Source organism: Lissotriton helveticus, chromosome 3_1 (genome assembly GCF_964261635.1).
Source record: "Lissotriton helveticus chromosome 3_1, aLisHel1.1, whole genome shotgun sequence".
NCBI lineage: Eukaryota > Metazoa > Chordata > Amphibia > Caudata > Salamandridae > Lissotriton > Lissotriton helveticus.
Genome location: NC_136061.1, coordinates 735,369,837 through 735,393,378, shown reverse-complemented (window position 1 = coordinate 735,393,378; position 23,542 = coordinate 735,369,837). Strand labels below are relative to the sequence as shown.

The 23,542-nt window shown below is 42.9% G+C and overlaps 1 protein-coding gene across 1 annotated transcript; it reads right to left on the bottom strand.

The window, feature by feature from the left end:
• Positions 1 to 17,154: 17,154 nt before the first annotated feature.
• Positions 17,155 to 21,184, bottom strand: PTH (parathyroid hormone). Its single transcript, XM_078683745.1, has 3 exons — positions 21,082 to 21,184; positions 18,259 to 18,349; positions 17,155 to 17,455 (listed from the first exon to the last, which is right to left on the bottom strand). The coding sequence occupies exons 2-3, from the start codon at positions 18,342 to 18,344 to the stop codon at positions 17,155 to 17,157; spliced, it is 387 nt and encodes a 128-aa protein (XP_078539871.1). The 5' UTR covers positions 18,345 to 18,349; positions 21,082 to 21,184.
• Positions 21,185 to 23,542: the final 2,358 nt, after the last annotated feature.

The following is a 23,542-nucleotide window of genomic DNA, read 5'->3' as shown; positions in this document are numbered from 1 at the left end:
CCATTCAATCCCTCACAGATGCACTCATGTACCCATGCACTCAGAGATTTACTCACTCATATATCTATGCAGGGAGTCACAAACACCCTCGCCCACCCACACAAACACTCAGGAACCCATACAGGTACTCAGATAACTAATCAATAACCCATATAGACACTCATGTATCTACTCATGGATCCCATGCAGCCACTTACACACCAACTGAAAAACTGATACACACATTCACACAGACTAGTCACTCACCCATACATTCACCAAGACATGTTTAATCACTCACTTATACAGTCAGTCACGCACGCACTAAATCATCCATACAGACACTCATACACCCACTCATTCTTCAATATACCTTGGCGTATATATATGTATATAACATTCTTAAACTTATTAAAAACACTCAGTCACTGGATGATGTCATCAGTGATGTCATTTGAGATGTCACCAGTGATGTCATCAGTGATGTCACTGACCATGTCATGAGTGATGTAATATGGGATGTCATCAGCAGTACATTGCGGGTGCGCGAGTTATAGTTAGCTCAGCTAACTATAACAGCTGAATTTCTCTGGTTGTGTATGAGTGAAATGTCAGCCTAACTATAGCGTCCCTAAAACCTGTGTTTTTTTGTGTGAATTTCTAAGGTTTTAAAAAAATGCTAATTCCTAACTATAACATCCCTGAAACCTCTTTTTTTGTATATAAATGATATATATATATATATATAAATATATATATATGGACTCGTTGTTCTCCCAAACTCTCTCTCCTGCGCTCCAGCCGGACACACTAAGAAACGGGAAATGGACACCCGTGAATTTTGTGGTTTAGCAGGTCTGAGTTTATTTAACCATCACTGTCAGATGCGTTTCGGATACAGAGTACCCTTGTTCACTGGCGGAAACGCAGTCCGCTTTCATTTTTTATATACTGTGTTTTTTTGTGTTTGTGATGCTATTACCCCCGTCACATGGTACAATGAACATAGAAAAAACACTTCACTTATCCGGCTATCATTGTGGTAAATGCGCTTAAATGCGCACATTAAAATGCATCTCTGTAGATATTTACAAAGGACATCTAATATATGATAATTCATAATTAATAAAGTGCTTGAATGCAAGATTTTTCCTTAAGACTGAGAAAACAATATCATAAAAGGCTCAGGCTTAAATGTTACAAAAATTCACAGATATTAGACATTAAAACCAACCATGTTATAAATATATAAATATATAAATATACTTGGATAAATATGTTGATTTCAAATTTAAAAATACATGGTATAATAACATTCGTGTTGCAAAGCCATGGTATACTCAGTTCATTTTTATATACAGTGGACATACACCCTGCCGGAATGAATTCCTATTGGTCTAGTTAGGGTGTTTTTCACTGTTTATTTTCATAGATGTACTCCTGGTACCGACAGTTGGCGGCAAATGGATGCCCCATATTCAAGTTCCACAAAGATTATATTAGCCTGTAAAGTGCATATCATACAGTACCGTGATTTTGTGCAAAAATGTGCAAATAGTGTAAAATATGTGCTAAAAAGGGGTTAAAAGATGTATATTAAAATTGTGAAGTTTAAAAACAACAGGTTCTAGGGAAATCGGGAAAAATAGATATACAGCTCATAAATGTGGGGTTGTCGACTAAATACTGACTACAGTCTGCACGACATATGGACTAAGTGATTGCAGGGTGAGAATATTACAGGAAATTTTGCAAATCCTCCGTTTGTTGAGCCCTTTTGGATGCTTACTGTCAAGTTCAAGAATGAACTTTGACTCCAGTTTCCTTAGTGCCTTCTCTCTGTTGCCACCCCTAGGATTGCTTGGGATGGCGGCAATGACATAATATTGCAGGCACTTCAAATTATTGCCATGTACTGCTCTGAAGTGCCTGGCCACTGGGTACGCCGTATCGTTGTTGACAATCGCTCTCAGATGTTGGAGGATTCTGACATGTACCTGTAGTTTTGTACTAGCCACGTAGTGGAGGCCACAGGTACATGTCAGAACGTATACGGCGTACTCAGTTTTGCAGTCATATGACCCCAGGATTTTGGTTTCATATGGGCTAAATGGAGTTTTGTATTTAGTTGTAGAAATACCAAATTTGCAGGCCCTGCACCTCTCTTGACTCATTCTGCAGTCCTATTGCCTTTTTCTGTACCTCTGCTGCTTCTTTCTGCACTTCTCTTGCCTCCTTCTGTACCCCTCTTTCCTCATTCTGCGCCTCTGTTTCTTATTTCTGTACTTGTCTTGTTTCTTTCTTTACCTCTCTTGCCTCTTTCTGTACCCCTCTTGCACCTGTCCTGTCTCTTTCTGCACCTCTGCCTTTTTCTGCAGTTCTCCTGCCTCTTTATGCATCTCTGTTGCTTCTTTCTGTACTTCTCTTGCCTCTTTCTGTACCACTGTTCCCTCTTTCTACACGTGTTGCCTTTTGTGCACCCCTCTTGACTCATTCTGCAGTTCTCTGGCCTTTTTCTGCACCTCTATTGCTTCTTTCTGCACTTTTCTTTCCTCTTTTTGCATCCCTCTTTTTGCACCTGTTGGTTCTCTCTGCACTTCTCTTGCTTCTTTCTACACCTCTCTTTCTTCTTTCTGTACCTCTGTTGCTTTTGTCTGCACCTGTCCTACCTCTTGTGGCGCCGCGGCCAGGGCGACTGACGCTGGAATCTGGGGATCACGGTTCGATCCCCGGCTCCGGCGGCAGGTCAGCCCAGCACCATGTGACTCTGGGCAATAGCTCGCTTAATCTTCCCGACGGCCCCCCAGCGCCTAGAGACCCTTACGGGTGATTGTGCGCTTTACAAATGTGGACTTTACTTTACTTTACTTTACTTTCTGCACCTTTCTTGCCTCTTTTTGCAGTTCTCTTGCCTCTTTTGCACCTCTCTTGCATCTTTCTGCAGTTCTCCTACCTCTTCCTGTACCCTCTTCCCTCTTTTTGTACCTATGTTGCTTCTTTCTGCACTTCTCTTGCTACTTTCTTTACCACTTCTGCTTCTTTCTGCACCCCTCTTGCCTCATTCTGCACCCCTCTTCCTCCTTTTTGTACCTGTCCTGCCTCTTTCTATGCCTATTTGCCTCTTTCTGCAGTTCTCTTGCCTCTTTCTGCCCCTCTGTTACTTCTTTATGAACTTCTCTTGCCTCTGTCTGTACTCCTCTTCACTGTTTCTGCACCTCTCTTGCCTCTTACAGCACCTCTCTAGCCTCTTTCTGCACTTCTTTGCCTCTTTCTGCACCTCACTCTCTTCTTTCTGCTCCTCTCTTCCCTCTTGATGTACCTCATGTGCTCCTTTCTGTTCCTCTCTTGCCTCTCTGCATCTTTCTTGCTTCTTTCTCCACCCCTCATCCCTCTTTCGGTACCTGTCTTGCCTCTTTCTGCACCAGTCTTGCCTCTTTCTGCAGTTCTCTTCCTTCTTTCTGCACCTCTGTTGCTTTTGTCTGCACCTGCCCTGCCTCTTTCTGCACCTATCTTGCCTCTTTTTGCAGTTCTCTTGCCTCTTTCTGCACATCTGTTGCTTCTTTCTACACTTCTCTTGCCTCTTTCTGCATCTTACTTCCCTCTTTCTGCACATGTGTTGCCTCTTTTTCCACCTCTCTTGCATCATTCTGCAGTTCTCTTACCTCTTTCTGTACCCCTCTTCTCTCTTTCTGTACCACTCCTGCTTCTTTCTGCACCCCTCTTCCTTCTGATTCTACCTGTCCTGCATCTTTCTGTACCTCTTTGCCTCTTTCTGCAGTTCTCTTGCCTCTTTCTGCCCCTCTGTTGCTTCTTTCTGAACTTATCTTGCCTCTGTCTGCACTCCTCTTCACTGTTTCTGCACCTCTATTGTGTCTTACAGCACCTCTCTAGCCTCTTTCTGCACTTCTTTTGCCTCTTTCTGCACCTCACTCTCTTCTTTCTGCTCCTCTCTTCCCTATTTCTCTACCTCATGTGCTCCTTTCTGTTCCTCTCTTGCCTCTCTGCATCTCTCTTGCTTCTTTCTGCACCCCTCTTGCTTCTTTCTGCACCCCTCATCCCTCTTTCTGTACCTGTCTTGCCTCTTTCTGCACCTGTCTTGCCTCTTTCTGCAGTTCTCTTGCCTCTTTCTGCAACTCTGTTGCTTTTTTGCACTTCTGTTGCCTCTTTCTGCACCCCTCTTGCCTCTTTCTGTACCTCTTTTGCTCTCTCTGCACTCCTCTTACCACTTTCTGCACCCCTCTTCCCTATTTTGGCACCTATCTTGCCTCTTTCTGCACCTCTATTGCCTCTTAATGCAGTTCTCGTGTATCTTTCTGCACCCCTGTTGCTTCTTTCTTCACTTACATTGCCTCTTTCTGTACCCCTCTTCCGTCTTTCTGCACTTCTGTTGCTTCTTTCGGCATCTCTCTTGCTTCTTTATGCACCTCTCCCTTCTTCCTCTCTGTGCACCCCTCTTGCCTCTTTCTGTACTTCTTTCTGCGCCTTTCTTCTTCCTTGTGCACATGTCTTACCTGTGTAGGCATAGTTAGAAATTAGCTTTTACATTCTTAAACTTTTTAAAAACACTCAGTCACTGGATGATGTCATCAGTGATGTCATTTGAGATGTCACCAGTGATGTCATCAGAGATGTCACTGACCATGTCATGAGTGATGTAATATGTGATGTCATCAGCAGTGCATTGCGGGTGCGCGAGTTATAGTTAGCTCAGCTAACTATAACAGCTGAATTTCTCTGGTTGTGTACGAGTGAAATGTCAGCCTAACTATAGCGTCCCTAAAACCTGTGTTTTTTTTCCGTGAATTTCTAATGTTTTAAAAAAAATGCTAATTCCTAACTATAACATCCCTGAAACCTCTTTTTTTTTATATAAATAATATATGTATATAAAAATAAACTTATATGTATATATATATATATATTTTCCAAAAGTTCGAAATCAACACAGCAAAGCTCACGCTGAAGACGAAAAGCGAGTAAAGCCACAAACTCCGTGCTTTCGTTTCAGTGCATTTTATTCGTGAAGAATAACAGCCCACCAGTCACCATGACGCGTTTCACCTCAGCCGAGGCTTGATCACATGTCATGCATGCCGCCAAGACCTGGAACTCCCTCCCGACCGACCTGCGCCTGACCCAAGACCACCTCTCCTTCAGGAAGAAGCTGAAGACCTGGCTGTTCGAGCAGTAGCGGCACCCCCCCGCCCCCAGCGCCTTGAGACCCTACGGGTATGTAGCGCGCTTTATAAGTGTCACTGATTGATTGATTGATGCAGAGGAGAAAGGAAGTGACATAAATAGTGCAAGTGATCACATGATCAGTAGTATATCCTTCACAAATTAAAGTGATATTCACCAATTTATAATAAAGGGCACAGTGCCCTGCCATCACATTATTCATATCCTTAGCTATCAACTCGAGTCATTTTATGTCAACATTTCATGTCTATATTCACTGCCGTTGTTATAATATTATGTGCAAAAGAGGCAAACAATTACAAAATCTCGGATTAATTCTAAAAAAGTCGTTTAAAAAAAAAAAAGATCCTAAATTCATATATTTACAATGACTAAATAGTTAAATGTCGTTTTCAATAAATATTATAGAAAACCATGAAAAAAGCCTCATGAATCCCAGAAAGAATTTCCATTCATTCAAGTATTTCATAAAACTAGGATTCTACTATTCATAGATATTAATGCAGTAGTTGAGAATCGAATTAATGCGACAGCATAGTTAGAATAATACCCCAGTGGGTAAAGGCAATGTACCCTCTACAGAAAAATCTATAGCATATTCACTTGCTACATGCTACTTCCTTTGGGGTCGTTAATGTAGACGTAAATTTAAAGTGACAGTGCAACAAAAGAATTAAAATATTAATCATAAAATTTCATTCATATGCAGGCTGCCGAATGGGTTCATATAGATCTTATGGCAACTCATCGAGTACACTATCCACCAGCAAAGTACAATAGTAGTTTCTTCACTAAATCATATACATGTGTACAGATCTTCACTACTGTTGAGCCCTCCAGGCTGCTTGCTATTAAGCTCGAGGATGTATCGGGTTTCTAAGAGACGCAGTTTGCCATCCCTATCTCCCCCCCTCCTCAATGGTAAGATAGAATCCACCAAATAATATTGCAGCAAGTCTGGGTTGCTCTGATGGCATTTCTCGAAGTGTCTCGCTACTGGGTAGGACTGATCTTTCCCTGAGATTGCACGCAGATGCTGTAGGATGCGCTTGTGGGCAGGAAGACGAGTACTACCAACATACTGTAAGCCACATGGGCACAGTAGTATATACACCACAAATTCGGTTTTACACCCCAGCTTTTGTTTAATAGCAATCGGTTTGTCTTGGAAGGGACTTACATAATGGGTTTTGTTAATGGCGTGTTTACAGGCCTTGCAGATCTGGCATTTCTTGAAGCCTGTAATGCGTTCCAACCATTTCTTGGGAACGTCCAGAGTGTTACTTACAATAGCACTGCCTAGTGAGGGTGACTTTCTAAAAGTGATATCTGGTCTACTCTACACTAGGTCACCAATCACTGGATCCCCTTGTACAAGGTTCCAGTTTTTGGAAAAGATCCTGCGAATCTCAGCATGTTGCTGACTGTATGTAACAATCGCCCTGCACTGCATTTTCTCATTAGTGTCAGCTGCAGTTTCAACTATAGTTATAGTGTCAGGACAACTTCCCAATGTCTGTTCTCGTGTCAGTTTAGTTGTTTTCCTTATAGCATCATCTATCATTTTGTGGCTATATCCTCTTTCCAAAAAACGCATTTTGCATAGATTTTGGGCCAGCTTACATTCATTTTCTGTGCTGCAGATGCGTTTTATTCGCAGCATCTCCCCATAGGGGATGCTACGAATAAGATGGCGGGGATGATGGCTGGAGGCATGTAACAGGGTGTTACCTGCAGTTACCTTTCTGTGTAGTTTGGTCTCTATTCTGTTCTTTTCAACATAGACTTCCACATCCAGAAAATTTACTGAGTGATCACTCATAGTAGAGGTGAACTGTAGGTTTAAATCGTTTACATTCAGTTTTGCAACAAAGTCGACAGCACTTTCCATCGAACCCCTCCAGATAAAAAAAAGGTCGTCTATATACCTGAGGTACAGTATTACATGCTGTTCGACGGTTGTTCTGTGCTGTCCCATCAGGGTCTGCTCCTCCCACAGCCCCATGTGCAAGCACGCGAAGCTGGGGGAGAAGCAAGACCCCATGGCCACCCCCCTCAGTTGTTGATAAGCCTGGCCCCCGAATGTAAAGAAATTCTGTTCTAGACATAATCTCAACATTCCCATAAGCATTCTATTGTGCTGTGTGTTGTGTATGGGGCGTTTGTCTAGAAAAAACTGCACCGCCTTTAAGCCATCCATATGCCTGATAGATGTATACAAAGAACATATGTCCAATGTCATCAGCAAATAATCTTCATTCCAACATAGCTGAGATAATTTGCACAAAAAGTCAGTCGTATCTCTTATATAGGAGTTCAATCCTTTAACCCACTCCTGCAAGAAGAAATCAATGTACCTCGATATATTTTCGGTCGCGCTGTCAATCGCCGATATTATTGGCCTCCCAGGTGGAACAAGTGAGTCTTTGTGGACCTTTGGCAAAAGGTAGAACGTGGGTATCACAGGGAAATCTTTTTTGAGGAATTTAAACTCATCCAATGTGATTAATCCGCTACTGCGCCAGCCCATGAGTTTGGCATTGAGATCATTCCAGGCCATTTTAATTGTAGTGATGTTCGTTTTGCGGTAACAGGCCGTGTCGCTCAGCTGTTTTTCAGCTTCCGCCATATATTGATCACGTCCCCATAGGACAATATTGCCCCCCTTGTCCGCCTGTTTCACTACCAATTTTTCATCCGATTTTAATTTCTTAATCAGGAGATTATAGCACTGGTTTTGTCTTGCAATGGCTTGGCTCCTTTTGTTGGTATTGATATACAGTTTTTTGAGGTCCTCCACCATTAAATCCTGATAAACGTCCAGATTGTCATGGACAGAGATGGGGTTGAATGTGGATTTGGGTTTGAACGGTGTTCGAGCCGTGCTTATCCCAGTAGTGGTATTGGGTAAAGCGACAGTAGCCGTCCCATGTTGTTCATTTTGTAGCTCCCAGATTTCTTCGAAAGAAGGAGCGTCTCCTGCCATCAATAGGGTGGGACTCAGTGATGTCTTTTCAGCGTCCTTTTTATGTGGTCGAAGACGATGGAATTTGGTTAGTTTGAGTTTCCTCACAAACCTGTAGGCATCCATGCGTGTGCCTGCATAGTCAAAGGTTCGTGGCGGACAGAAGGAGAGCCCTAAACCCAAGATCTTCGTTTATTTAGGACTCAAGATGGTGCTGGTCAAGTTTATTATTGAGGGGGTCCCTGTTGTTTGCCCCGCTTCTTGCTCGACCACTTCCGCTGATTGTTCTTTGTCGCGCCACTTTTCTTTGGGACGTCGTCGTCGCTCAGACCGTTTGCGGTTTGTCCTTTTCCTGATTGTGCAAACTTTACTCTTGGTCTCAGAGTGTCGCGTCGGGCCTCGCACAGGCGACTCACTTCCTGTGCAGGTGTAAGTGCGGTAAACCCCAATGGAGTGTTACGTTGTTCACCATCTGCCTCACTGCCTTCTGTGGAACTCAAGCTAACGGATGAGGCTGAACTCATATTACCCTTTGTTGTTTCTCCACGATTACCAGCCCCCAAATGGCCTTTGGATTTTTCAAATCTTCGTGCAAAGGTAAATATGTGACCGTTCAAATAGTCCAGTCTGTCTCTCTCAAATTTAAAAGCTTTACGCTTCTTTATTATTTCCTCCTCCTTTAGAAGCCGGGATTCAATTTCTTCCCTCATCTTTTTCATGACGGCATCATTCTCCCCCAGGTTTTCCAATTCCGCTTCCACGGATTATATATATATCAACTCACAAAGTTTGCCTGCTGTAGAGAGAGCCTCAATCAGGTAGGTTATGTCCAAAAGTATTTATTGCAAGCTGCAGCGGGTTTCAGCAAAACAAAACAGAGAAATAAAATCCATTTCGCCTGACGCGTTTCATGCTGTGCATTTCATCAGAGGCTTGGACTGCAAGATTACTGACACGGCATTTCGGCATAGTTATAACCGTTGATAATCCCTCCCATGTGGGTGTGGTCGCCCTCGTGGCTGCTGGTTATTGTAGTGCCATATTCTGCTTCAGTGAGCTGCTGTGCTTTCATCAAAATAGTGCAATTCTTTCCCAAGTGGGTTCTGGTATTTGGCCAAAGTCCCGTTTGCACTTTTCACCTTACAATAACAGGTACCTGATCCTGTGGCAGTGTCGTTGTTTAAAGTCATTGCAGGGACACCGCAGGCGGCATCAGGGTTCTCTCTGCGGCTCAGGCGGGGCCGCTAACATCAACTCACAAAGTTTGCCTGCTGTAGAGAGAGCCTCAATCAGGTAGGTTATGTGCAAAAGTATTTAATGCAAGCTGCAGCGGGTTTCAGCAAAACAAAACAGAGAAATAAAATAAAGCCTGAAACTGTAGCAGACTTGTGAGCATGCTGATGCACCACCCCACTTGGGAAATACTTGTTTTATTTAGTTGCACACTGAACCGGCTCACTAGAGTGATTTCAAAACTTTGCACTACCGGGACCAGAAGGTTACGAGAGTTGCCCCGCCCACTAGGACGCCCAGGGAAATATAAGTGCAGGAAATACGGCTTGGTGTTTGACTTGAACTTGTGTCATTGAGGAAGGGGAATTGGCTTTCCCGAAACGCGTCTGACTGGCTGAGAAATACAGGGGTGCACGGACTTTGCTTTTTGCCTGCTCGATAGCTGTCACCATTATAGAATCGTTAATCTACGTTGCTGTTGGCTGTTCTTCATTTGGGGCTCTCCTTGTGTGATTAATATATATATATATATATATATATATATATATATATATATATATATATATATATATATATAACCTACTGGCGGTCGCCAGTAGCTAGTTATATTTAAGACCTTGTTTCAATTCAAAATGTGTTTTTTTTTTTTACCAATATCTTTGGTGCCGTTTGATGAATCTTCGCAAAATTTTCAAAACTAATGGGGTGGTAAGGTCAGCCCCTGTGTTGAAAGTTTCAGGGTGATTTGTCAAGCAGGGGCCAAGAAAAAGGGGGGGTTGCAAAACACATTTTATCCATGTTTATTTCCATAGGAAATGTTAGACACGGCTACAGCCCGAACTGCTGAATAGAATTAAACCAAATTTGGCAAAAAGGTAGCTCTTGGTCCAGGAAGCACTCTTTCTGCTAAATAGTGTAAAACCGTTCAGTAGTTGCTGAGAAATTTAAACATTGGCATTGAATAAGAACCAGCCTCCTTTGGTATCTATTAATCGTGGTGTTGATGTAACATCCAACTCCAAGAAAAGCGCTCTCACCAGCAGTGTGGAATCAATTCCCAATGATGTGAATCAGCAGTTACATGAGCCTCTCAGCTACAGTCCCTCAGAGGAGTTGGTGTTTATTATAGAGGACTGCAGGCAAACACTCAGGCCAAGAATACCCAGAATACCCCAAACCCAAAATGCCGCAGGAGGAACAAACAACGCAAAGAGAGGCGGAAAGCGCGGCGGGTACAACAAAAAGAACTAAAAAATGAGAATGTGCATAAGGACATAATCAATACAGCGGCTGCTAAAACTGTGATTAATATGACGGAGCTTGAATTAAATACTGCAGAACTTCAATTGTTGGCTTTGGGACTTTCATATTGCCCGAAAACTGGTTTTAAATATGTTCAATCTCGCATTGATGTTTTCAAATTTATCAGAAAGCTTAAACTAGTAAAATTTCACAAGCTTAAAAATGTTAGTTCTAGGGCTCTGTCTATTAACGCAGATAATCAACCTAGCGCCCTTTTTAAAGTCTCTGATATTCCTGTGCTGAGATTGGTGAATGAACTTGCTGATTTGAATGATACTCCACCTCAAAGTACTCAGGAAGAGTTATTGGGTATGGGAATCCCACTACTAAAGCAGCCTCCACTCATTTCCGCCCCACCTCCACTTTTGTTCCTATTATGGCTAGAGATGCCATTGACATCTTCGGTGATTGTGTCGTGGGGGATTTAAAAAATCTACATAGAACTTGTTTGTCTAAAAATAAACATAGACAATATATGGAACAGCAATATTCACGCCTTATGAAAAAGATCAGTTGTGATAAAAGCATTATCGTGAATAAGGCTGACAAAGGCGGAAATATAGTTCTCTGGCCACGAGCTCTTTATATGGAGGAAGCCATGAAACAACTTAGTGATGTTTGTTGTTATAAATTGGTAGCCTCCCCTATTTTGCTTAAAGTGAAAGAACTTATTTTTAAGGAATTAGCTCAGTGGAAAAGGGAGAGCCTTATTAATAAGGATGAATATAACTTTCTGAGAACTGAATTTCCAATCACTCCCACTTTGTACCTATTGCCAAAAGTGCACAAACAGGTTACCCCGGTTCCGGGGTGGCCAATAATTTCTGCCCAAGGTAGTTTATTGGAGGCCATGTCCAAATATGTGGATTTTTTCCTCCACAAATACGTCACGAATCTCCCATTGTTCATTAGAGATACAGGCCATTTCTTGGAAAAATTGAAAGAGGTTGAATGGGAAGATGACTATTGCTTTTTAGTGATGGACATTTGTTCCCTTTATACCAGTATAGACCACCAGGATGGTTTGAATGCCATCAAACATTTTTTTAGCAAATAGAGATGTTTGTTTTAATGAACACAACAAAATGCTGTTACGTATGACAGAACTTTGCCTGACCAATAATTTTTTTCTGTTCAATAAAGAGTTATATCAGCAGTTACGAGGCGTGGCGATGGGGGCGTGCTTCTCCCCTAGCTATGCATGCCTGCATGTTGGTTGGTGGGAGAAGCACGTCCTCGCGGAAGCCCATACAGAAGAGGTCTCTAGGCATGTCATCAGATGGTGGAGATTTATCGATGATGTTTGTGTTGTGTGGAAGGGCTTTAAAGAGCCTGCAAAGGAATTTGTCACTAAGATTAATGACAATTCCTTAAACCTAGAATTCACAGCTCAGATCAGTGATGCAAAAGAGGAATTTTTGGATGTGGAGATTTATGTGGAGGATAAACGCATTTGCACCAAACTACACAGAAAGGCCACTGCTGGAAACTCCATACTACATGCCAGCAGTGCCCACCCTAGGCACCTAATTAAAAGCATCCCCTATGGGGAGTTTTTACGTATTCAGAGAATTTGCAGCAGAAAAGAAGATTTTGACAAATGTTTATCAGAGTCTGTGGATAGGTTTCTTTCACGGGGGTATGATTTTAAGGACTTGCAATCAGCATTGGCTAAGATACATGAGCATTTGTCAGTTGATGATGCCAGTAATGTAGAGCACACTGTTGAGCAATATGTGGAAATAACCAAACCAGGGATATGACTTATTACTACGTTCAGCAGCCAGGATAAACAAATAAGAAGGATTGTAAGCAAGCATTGGTCGATTCTAAAGACTGATATGACTCTGGCTCCAGAATTGGGAGCACAACCGACTATCACTTTCAGATGAGCTCCCTCTATGAGGGATGCTCTAGTAAGAACTAGCCCTGAAGTTTCTAACTCAGCAAACTGGTTGACAAATAGGAGAGGTTTTTTCAGGTGTAGTTCATGCAGATCTTGTAAGTTTCGTATTAATAAACAGACTTTTGAAGATCCGTTCTCTAATATGCCGAATAAAATTCTTGGCTATTATACTTGCGAGACGGATTTTGCAGTGTATATTCTTGAATGCACTTGCTATCTATTGTATGTTGGCAGTACAAAACTCCCTGTTTTTAACCGTATTCTACAGCACTTACGGGCAATCGTAAATTCGGATCCTGCATATCCGGTTGCCCGTCATTTTAAGCTAGTGCACCAAAATAACCTTCAGGATTTAAGGTATTTTGTGGTTGACGCAGTTCCTAAATCTATAAGAGGTGGCAACAGAGAGAAGAAACTGCGTCAACTTGACTCCCAATATATATTACGGTTAAATACTAAGATGCCAAATGGGCTCAATACAGGAGAAGATCTTGTCAATTTTCTCTAATGTCAACTGTCTATAAGGAATAGGAGCCAACTTCAATTACAAGTGTGTCGGTAAAGAGTATATAGTGTAGACATTTGTTTTTAAGTTTTCTACTGCTGCTAAGATGAAATTTTGTGAAACTTTTTTGTAGTGTTTTATATCCATATGTATTTATTGTTTTATCACTCATGAATTTTAGGTATAGGTTAATATAACCATTATAATAATAGGTTTTAATAATTGCATTTAATGCTGTGATTTTTATTGGTTTGACTAGGTTCCTAGTTTTACTAGTTTTTGTCCGGTAGGGATGTAATTGTGTACTTATAAAATTAATTATATATTGCCATACTATTCAGTGATATGTTTGATAATGATATGGATATATTAACCTCCTGATCTCCCTTTATTATCTATGCAAAAGGTATGGTATTGCGAGCAAGAATAACAACAATTTTTTGTTCTTGATATCTATTGTAATCTAATTATGCAAGCATTTGGTCATCCTTCATGTAAATATTAATAATTTTTTGGTTTCTTTGCTAATATTATGAGAATTTAAATTTTTTTAAGTACTTGGTACTTAGTATTGTTATTTGCACAGGGGTGTATCAATTTTCCTCAACTCCCATATAGAAGTGTGATCTGACTGTATTGGTCTCACTATAGGGGCTTCCCAGCGCAATGATGCTGGTTGAAAAATTAGACTGTACGCATGCGCTTTAGCCCTTTAGCCCTTTTCAGTCTTTTTTCCACCTATATTGAATGATTGGGAGGGATTGTGATGAGGTATATGGTATTTAAACACGCAGGATTTTCAAGCATGTCATGTGATCAAGGCCGGGGTGACCTGGTCGAAACGCGTCATGTTGGAGAAGAGAAATAAAATTGCACTTTAAATCTTCCCGTGGTGTGGTCCGTTCCTGCTTAAGAAACGCCAGGTGGATACTTGCCTTATTGGTAGTTTCAAAGGACTTGGTTTTCATATATATATATATATGTGAGCAAGGGCGGATGCCCGAAACGCGTCAGATTGTTTGGTTCAGCTCGTAAATAAATTTGTGCCTGTAAAAAAAGCTGTATTGGATCTGCGTGATTTCCTGGGTCGCTACGGTTGGAGCCTGGGAGGTTGCACTTGTTGGATATATATATATATATATATATATATATATATATATATATATATATATATATATATATATATATATTACCTACTGGCGGTCGCCTGTAGCTAGTTATACTTAAGACCTTGTTTTCAATTCAAAATGTGGTTTTTTTGCCAATATCTTTGGTGCCGTTTGATGAATCTTCGCAAAATTTTCAAAACTAATGGGGTCGTAAGATCAGCCCCTGTGTTGAAAGTTTCAGGTTGATTTGTCAAGCAGGGGCCAATAAAAAGGGGGGGTTGCAAAACACGTTTTATCCATGTTTATTTCCTTAGGAAATGTTAGACACGGCTACAGCCCGAACTGCTGAACAGAATTAAACCAAATTTGGCAAAAAGGTAGCTCTTGGTCCAGGAAGCACTCTTTCTGCTAAATAGTGTAAATCCATTCAGTAGTTGCTGAGAAATGTAAACATTTCTCAGATATCCATCTATCCCAAGTCTGCGATCTGATTGGCTCCCAGGAGTTCCAACCAGGATCTGTTGGCAGCTAACTTGTGACTAGGTTGAACAGTCTCAAAAGAAAAAAGGTTAAAAAAAAGGATGAAAAAAAGAAGCAAAGGGGGCAAGGTGGAAATACCTCGACCCCCTAGGCCTCCTCAGGGGGCCCCACAGGGAACCCCGAGCCAAAAAAAGCCTTGTAATTTTTGGCGGGAGTCTCGTTTGATGCGTGTCTCCCAACAAACTTTTTTTTTAAACTAAGCATGGTCTCCGACACTTTATTTTCTTTAAGCCCCCAGGTGGGCCAGGTCTCGGGGCAATCACAAATAATGATGTAGGGGGCCCACGTGGGCCCCCGCAACCCCAGGGACCACCACCTCCCTGGGGCTATTTTCATGAAATGCATGGGGCCATGTAGGCCCCCCTGCAGCCCTGGGGACTGCTACCTCCCCAGGGCTTTGTCTAAAAAACTGCATGGGGGGCTCCTGCCTCCCATGCAGCCGTGGAACCGCCACCTTCCCGGGTCTCTAGTCATTAAATACCGCGGGCATGGGGCCCCCCATACCGCCACCTCCCTGGGGCTTGATTTTTGGGGAAAAATGCGTTGGGCTCCACCTCCCCAGGCTATATTCATTAAATGAAGGGGCCACGTGGTCCCTGCAGCCCCAGGGACCACCACCTACCCAGGGTTAGATGTGAAATAATGTGTCAGGGGGTTGCGGCCCCCACTAAGCCCCAGGGACCACCACCTCCCCGGGGCACAAATTAAGTAAATGTGAGGGTCCGTTGCTGGCCCTGGGAACCACTACCTCCCCAGTGCTACACAGAAGATGGAAGGGGGCACGCAGCCCCCTCCAGGAGCCCTACATGGCTCTGGGGACTGCCACCCCCCAGGGCTGGCTCTAGCAATGTCCCAGGGGGCCCACCGATGGGACTTTGCAGTTTGCTATGGCATGGTGGGAGCACTGTTCCCTCCATGCCATAGCAAACACTGCTTCGCTTCATGGAAGCGAGAGAATGGAAAATGCTCTTGCTTCCATAAAGCGAAGCAGAATTGCTCTTGGGGAGAGGGAGCTGCATGTTTGCAGTTCCCTTCTCCCAAAAGCAATGGGGGCTCCCGCAGGAGACGGGTAGCCGGCAGGGACCGCAGGGGTATTAGGGATCCCCCCACGGTCCCCAGGGACGTGGCCATGACCCGGGAGATGGGGTCCTCGGGAGCTGAAATTGGCCTGGGGAGGGAGGCCACGCGGCCCCTCTCCTTTAAAATACATTTTAAAACAAAGTGGCCAAGCCTTGGGAGATGTGGTCTTCGGGTCCAAATTGGCCTGAGGGAGGAGGGCTGTTCGGCCCCACACCCGCCTGGGGAGAGGGGCCACACAGCCTTCCTCCCCTTTAAAAAAAATATATATATAAAAGCCCAGCCCTGGGGGATGGGTTCCCTGGGCCATGTATTGGCCTATGGTGTGGGACCATGCCCAATACTTTATCTCCTCTTCCATTTATATGTCTGCTCTAGTAAGTACCTAATTGTTTTTATGAGAGTTTTGCTTCAGTATTGGGAGCCTGAAGTGAAATTCACACATTTTATAACATGCCTGTGAACTTTCACAGCAAATGTGGCAAAGACCTCTCCGGATTTGACAGTCTACTGAACGGGTGTAAATCCTTCAGCTTCATTTTCCTGGTATCCTTGGTGCATCTGAAGGATTTCTAAGGCGCTAGCAAAGACAGGGGACATTGGGACTCACAAAAACCTAGCAGCATGCTGAAAAATCCAAATGTGCAGCCAATCACTGGTCTGGTGGTGCCTTTACTGCACGTTCTGGCAATTATATTTACCTGTAACTACTTTGTTTATTTTAGATTTGGGAACGCTGCTAAAAAGCCAATTAGAGATTTCAGAATCTGTTTTCCACTTTGTTTGCACCTCCATTTAGCTAATCGTCCAACATTATGTCTTGGTACCAACTACTGCTCAAACCTCATGAATAATAAAAAAACAAGGCGGTGATAAAGGAATTTGGTATTATTTCTCTGTAGTGAATAAACACAGTGCATTCCAAATTAGCTACAACTACAGAACAGCCACATAAAACCAGTCTTTCTCGAAGATTTATATATTTTTTTTATTCGTACCGATTTTAGTTGAGGTAGAAAATCCATTCTTTTTTTACAAAACTATAAATTATACAAAACTTTATGTACATGAAAAAAATAAATAATAAAAAACTGTTTGTTTTTACATTCGTAGAAGTCAAATATATTTAAACCCGACTATACAAATACTCGTGCCCTTTTCTTCACGATGCATTTCAAGTCAAAAGGATTTGCAAATAAATATGTTGTTCCGGGACAATTTAAATAAAGATCCATAAGTTAGCAGCAGTGAAGGTATATGTTTGGCAAAAAGAGACACGGTGACAGACAATGCTCCACAAATACAGAGAGTGCAGCACAAATAAAGAGAAACCATTTCATTAGGTGCTCGGTTGAAAAATCATGTCTAAGACCTCTTGCTCAAGGTCCCCAAGTTTCCTCTGTAGGGCCTGCAGCTGCTCTGGGAGCAGCCGTCTTGTCCTAATGGTGCCCCATTTGTCGTCTTTCCTCCTGGGTCTCTGGCCTCTGCTGAGCGCCTGGTCGGCCTGCAGTTCTGCTGAGAGCCTCATGGCATCCGGGTACAACTCCAGCAGCTGGAGCTGAAGCCACTCTTGCCTCTCCGTGGTGTGCCTGTGCTCCCCGAAGTTATGCATGAGCTGCACCTCACTCACAGACCGCTTCCTGCAAACACAGCCAAAGAGAAGAGGACAATTGTTTAGAAGCTTCCATCACTGCAAGTAGCTCCTAACAGTAATTGAACTCTATTTGTCTTCAATTCTCCACACATCTGTCCTAACCTTAAATCTCAAACTCAGCTGCTCTCTCTTGCGTGCCTCTAGTGGGGTTGTCTATACCTCATATTTTTGTGTTTCTAGTGACCACATCATCTCTCATCGCTAGTAGAGCCAGAATCCCCACTGAGTGGTAGATTTGGGCACCAGTGCCTTGGGATCATGGTTGCCACACCCACTCATTTCAAAATTCATTGCGGCCAAACCTATCAGTGTCACAGTGAGGCCTCTCCTTGGAGACAAAACTGTGAGAGTGACAGCTGGCCAGAGTGGAGATTAGTCTCTGAGCAGTGCAGGGTATTTTCTGGCTCACATGGGTCGAATTGTGGCGGTATATGAGGTTGGTGTGCAGTGATCTTCTCGGTCAGGGGAGTCCAAGCTGGAGGGCCTGGAGGTCCGTAAAGGTCATGTATCCCTCCTCTCAAACAAAACCTTCATTAATTTTTGTTCAACTCCTTTCCCATATTTACTCATTTTCCCCTACTTATACATCTTCTGTTCAGCTCAGAACCCACCTTCAATTTATCACTTTTTCTTTTCACTCCCATGCCTGACACTGACAACTACACGCAGCTAAATGTTTAACTATGACTTTATCTCTGTATTACCACTGATACAGGGTACAATGAGTTTACAAAAGCCCAATATTAAAGAAAAGAAGTTACTTCTTCAGATGAGCACCATTCTGCTTACCTAGTCGGTCTCCCATCAGCTCGTGTGATGAAATAAATTCCACATAGGATGACTGCAACTTTTGCCATAACTCCGATGGGCAGCATGGTTACTGTTGGGGAGAAATACAACCAATCAATCTTTGTTCACCAGCGGTTTAGTGACAGCATTCATCTTAGGCATGGAAACAAGCTATGGATGTGGAATCCTATAGTTTTTCGATTGAAGCCATTATCACATAAACGCAATCTCAAATAAGCTGCTGCTGATGGATATAGAGAAGATAACTTGTCTATCATAATACGTGATCATGCTTGATTTATGCATTCCTGAATGCCTCCCCTAAGTACAGGCATGCCTAAATAAAGGTTTCAAGAATATCTCAATTATGTAATGCACTGGAATGGAGAAAGGCAGCTGTCCAATCACTAAGAGCTTCAACAAGCTTTTAAAGTCACAACAAGCTTACTCGATACGTGGTGTGGCTGGGGGGGTCAACAACACTTATCTTCAGTGGTTTATTTATAAGATTCTGTAAATGATCCCCCTCCGTGGAATACTGACATTAGGTCAATCAATCCTATTGCTTAGAAAGCTGTCATAGACTATGCTCGTCTGCACTCATGGTTAGTTGGCTACATGAACATGAAGTAGAAGGGGTGACTGGCTTGCTGGCCTTGTTTGTGAATGAGGTGTGTGTGATTGACGCGAATAGCATTGTGGTTTGAATGCTGCAGGAATTAACCATGTTTCATTGATCTTTATTCTCTTGTTGGACTTTAAGTTTAGGCCCCAATTGTGGGGTGGGCAAAGAGTAGTGGCTAAAGCTCTAAGATGCTACAAGGAGCTGTTGATATTCTCGGTAGAGTGCATTCAATGTGGTGGGCGCCCGCCTCTGGAATTAACTCCCTCTGAACCTAAGACAAGCAGACACCCTGACTGAATTCCGTAAGAGCCTGAAAACTTGGCTGTTTCCAAAATCTTAGCCTTCCACCTTCAATATACTCGGCCTGACCTCTTTTCCATCAAGGTTCCCTTTTCAGTCAAAAGCGCCAGGATACCCGTAGGGTGACAGTTAGCGCTATAAAAGTACTAAATTCATTCATTCATTCATTCATTCATTCATTAACGCTTGGCCTACCTAATAAAAACTGAATAATATCCAACGGTAGCACTCTAACTGTAATAGTATTATAAATAAGTACGTTAAGTAGGTACCTATGCATGTAAAAAAGGTATCACGCCTGCTTTAGTTTTTTTAATGTAGAAAAATAAACATTTGTAATGCATTCTACTGCTATTGAGGGGTATTTATAATGTAAAGGAATTAAAACATGTTAAAGCTAATAAGGACCCGATTTCAGGAGTAAATGTGACTGTCCTTTAACTTTTTTTACATTTTAAATAAATATGCTTTGGTGACAAGTCCAGCCGCCCTTCGATTATGGTGGATAAACTAAAATAAGCACGATGACTCCATAAACCATTCATAGACATTTGAAACAGAAGGTTTCTCTGAAAGCCTCGTAGAAAGTGCCTGTGATGTTTGTGGGATTATAAAGGATTACATTCCTCTGACTCGGTAATATTAAGTTGTACACAATATTTAAATGTGCACTGACGTCACACACAAAATAGCATATACAACTCTCCTTTCTGATGTCAGGAACTGCTTGGTAACGTGACCCAAACTCATATCGTACAGTTTTAGGTCCTCTGTAATAGTTTTACACCCTCACTTGTGAGAGATAAGCGGCAGTCATCCTGAGGACCGCGTGCCTGTCAGAGATGAGAGCGTCAGGACAATTTTGGGAACGGCATCCTCGGCAAGGTGCCTCCTTTATGGGTAAGTGAATCACTCCTTGCAATAAACCTACTTTATGTTTTAGAGATATTCTTGAAGCTATATAATTAGTTGCGTATACTTGTGCAAACACAAAAGAAACTAAACCCGTTGCGTGTGTATGTTAACTGGTCGTTATTCTTTTAGATTAAGTCAGAAATTTAAAGTTCAGATCACTGATTTCCCCTGACTGTCTGTGTGATCTTGCTCCAGCCCTCAGCAATTGAGCTGGCAATTGGAGCTTTCATAAGTAGAAGCCGACTATCACTGAAATACAATGTGCATGCACCAGCATGCTGTCCATATGATTCCTTATACTCTCACTGTATACATCCTATTTGGACGGGAGCAGCTCATCGAATGAGATCAACTTTTTGTCCACCATAGCCCACCTGCTAAAAATGAGGGCAGACCCTTCATATACTTTGAAACTAATATATTGTTTAATGTGTTTCACCACCTTTTACCACAAGGCACTTTGGCTGCTGTCACCAACAATAAATATTCAATAAAACGTAAACATTCTTATTCTTACTAATAATAATAACAGTGCTTAGAAAGGGCACACGTGTAGTATGAAGCGCTATATGAAACAAGCCATCATTATTATTATTTCCAGTGTTAGTATTATTGGCAATAATAAGGCATCAACAATGTTTAAAATGTATGATACATGAACGCAGTATTCACAAAATAATCTAATGATATAGATTCAAGAACAACCGTCGCCAGGCATCATACATGCTTCACTTTATATGCCCATGGCACACTTGTAGACCTTCAAGATAACAACTTCACCCAATTCAAAGTAATGTTCCATGGATTGTTTTTGTTCACTCAAGTAACTTTTATAACCACAGAAAAAACACAGCGGTGATATTGGTAATCGGATTCATCTGTAAATGTGGTTTGCAACAAATAAGGGCAAAAATAATTCAGTTTGAAAAATATTTAAATAGAATAAACCAGTTGTTTAAGATTAAGTATGGCAGAGAACTTACCAAAATGTGTTCTGATCAGCACTCGAGGTATAGTGGACAGCTGTGGTCTCCCCGGGTTATGTGAGAGTGGTTGTTCGGTTGTATAGTGCCCCCATCGCTGGCGTCTTCCATTTATAGTCCCTGGGAGCCCCGAGCCTTTTGTGAAGGATGACGTCACTGGCGGCTCTTTGGGGCTCTCTCTGGACCGCAGGGGGCTCCTGCAGATATCTGCTCTCAGGGCTCCAGGCCACGCCCCCGGGTGCCGTAGCCGGCCTCCGGGGCACGTGGCACGTGCTGTCCGTTTCCGAACAAACGCTGGGAGCAGAAGGAATACACAGAGGGAAGGGAAGCAACGACCAGGGAAAATCAAGGGTTACATCACGCGCAGGTATCGTGACAGCCGTGAGCAAATCACCTCGATGCATGGGAGGCGCTAAGAAGAAGAGGTGTAGGAATACATCTTTACACTTATCTTGTCATGCACTTAAGATGCAACTTTTAAAATGGGAATCCGCGTCAGAGAGGCTGCGCCATCACTGCCCACGAGACACAATCATAGCTCCGTGGAAGGAGTGCACAATGCTGGACTGTCGACGATATCTGGGGACTTGCTCAGTGTCGGTCCAGTGCACGCCGAGGTGATCTCAGTCCACCCACAGTGAATCACTGATGATGCTGCATTTTTAAATTACCAAAATGGTTGCGATTTTGAAAGCACTAGTAATGCGCCAGTGTTCGTCATTCGTATTTCGCGTAGATTATGATCTCGTTATCAAGTGTTTTGAAGCGCCATTTAATGTTTTAGTTAAACATTAAGAACAATGGAACATGCATGAGGTACCGTATTACACTGCGTGAGATACAACATGAATCACTAGAGACATGTTATGCAAATACAAAGCAGGTAGTTGCCCAGGTTCCCCACCTTCCACCCCCCAACCTCCCCCCCCCCAAATTGAGGACATTCAATGCCTGCTTCTCCACCCCTATCTCTGTACCCTTCTCTTGACACCCACCAGTCTCTTTTCATTACCCCTCTCCCTTCCTCTCACTACCCTGTTTCCAGCTGACAACCCTCTTATCTCTTCATCACTTCTTCTGTCTCTCTCATCTATATTTACCTGACCTATCGCTTTCTCCATCTTTCTGTGCCCCACCTCTCTCAACCTTCTAACTTGCCACTCGCTACCTCACTTCTCTCACATCACCACCTCATCTCTACACCAACTGCCTCTCTCCTACTCCCTAAGCTCTCCATTTACTTCACCCTTCCATTGCTGCCACACACCCTCGCCACCCACCCCTCTCTTCTACACCTGTTCTCTCTATGACACCCCATCGCAATACCGTATTCCTTTGTCATTACCCCTTTTCTGTACCTCTGTCTCGTTTTCTTTAATTGTCATAATCACCTATATAAAATAGTTACGAAAATCGATATCGTATGTGATATTACCAGCACGTGAACAGCGCACATCTGCAACTGGTATCCGCTTATAGCGTTGACAGCTGTGTGGAGTGTGTGTTTCTGTATAGTCCCGAACTCTCAGCTGACACATTGTTTGCATGTAAATAATCTTGTTGTTCTAATACATTTTAAATAGCGAAAAGTTAACTGGGTTAACTTCGTTAAACAAAAAACACAGCTTAACGTATTTGCACTAATTCTGCTGCTCTTGTAATAAGAACCGCAGCGAACCGCTTTTGTCTCAAATTTAATGTCATATTCCTCATTTAACAGAGGAGGAAAAGTAGTTCAGATATTTGTTATGGAAACACTGCCAAAACAGAGCGTTTCATGCTGTTTTCATTAATGTCCAGTGCAATAGTCTCTACGTAATATGTGCTCTCCATTGTTCCCTTCCTACCAGCATGTTTTGCACACTGAGCGACCCCCCAAGGGTGGATGGTCCCTGAGCTACAGCGGCGGCATGGGGTTACTTTAGCCCCCCTCGGATGTGTGTTTAGAGTCGGTGCCTCTCCGAGCAGTGTGCACAGTGCTTGACGGCATCGCTCATATGTGACGAGCCATTACCGGGCCTTTCCCCCATTAATTATGCAGGTTATTGTTATTTCTTTCACCCTTCCCTCCTTCCTCTTTCACCCCTTTAGTGCACAGAGGGATCCAGATTAAATGAACCTCTCCAGACGGGGCTATTTTTTTGATTATTCCAATTGGCACGAAGTTGCTATTGAACACGATATTATGCGTTTATAAGTGTTTTAGCAGAGGCCTCACCCTCAGGGGACCTCAAGGGCCGGCGCCATAACGGCCACCGGGGACCCAAAAAACAGGTTTGGGCTTCTTCAGTGCGCCTAACAACAGAGGGGATTATACCCCTCCCAAGGAAAGAGTGCGCGCCAAAGGTGGCATTTAAAGACCCGACCAATAGGTGGCCGGGGCGCGCCCTGCACCCCAATATGGGCGACACTGCCGCAGGCCAGGAGTGGATAATGTGGGGCATAAGAGGACCGCCATCCC

Excerpts from the sequence above, each read along its gene's own strand:
- PTH (XM_078683745.1), bottom strand. The coding sequence starts at position 18,344 with ATGCTGCCCATCGGAGTTATGGCAAAAGTTGCAGTCATCCTATGTGGA. Across the intron at positions 17,456-18,258 it reads GCTGATGGGAGACCGACTAG|GAAGCGGTCTGTGAGTGAGG; the intron begins GTAAGCAGAATG and ends CTGTGTTTGCAG.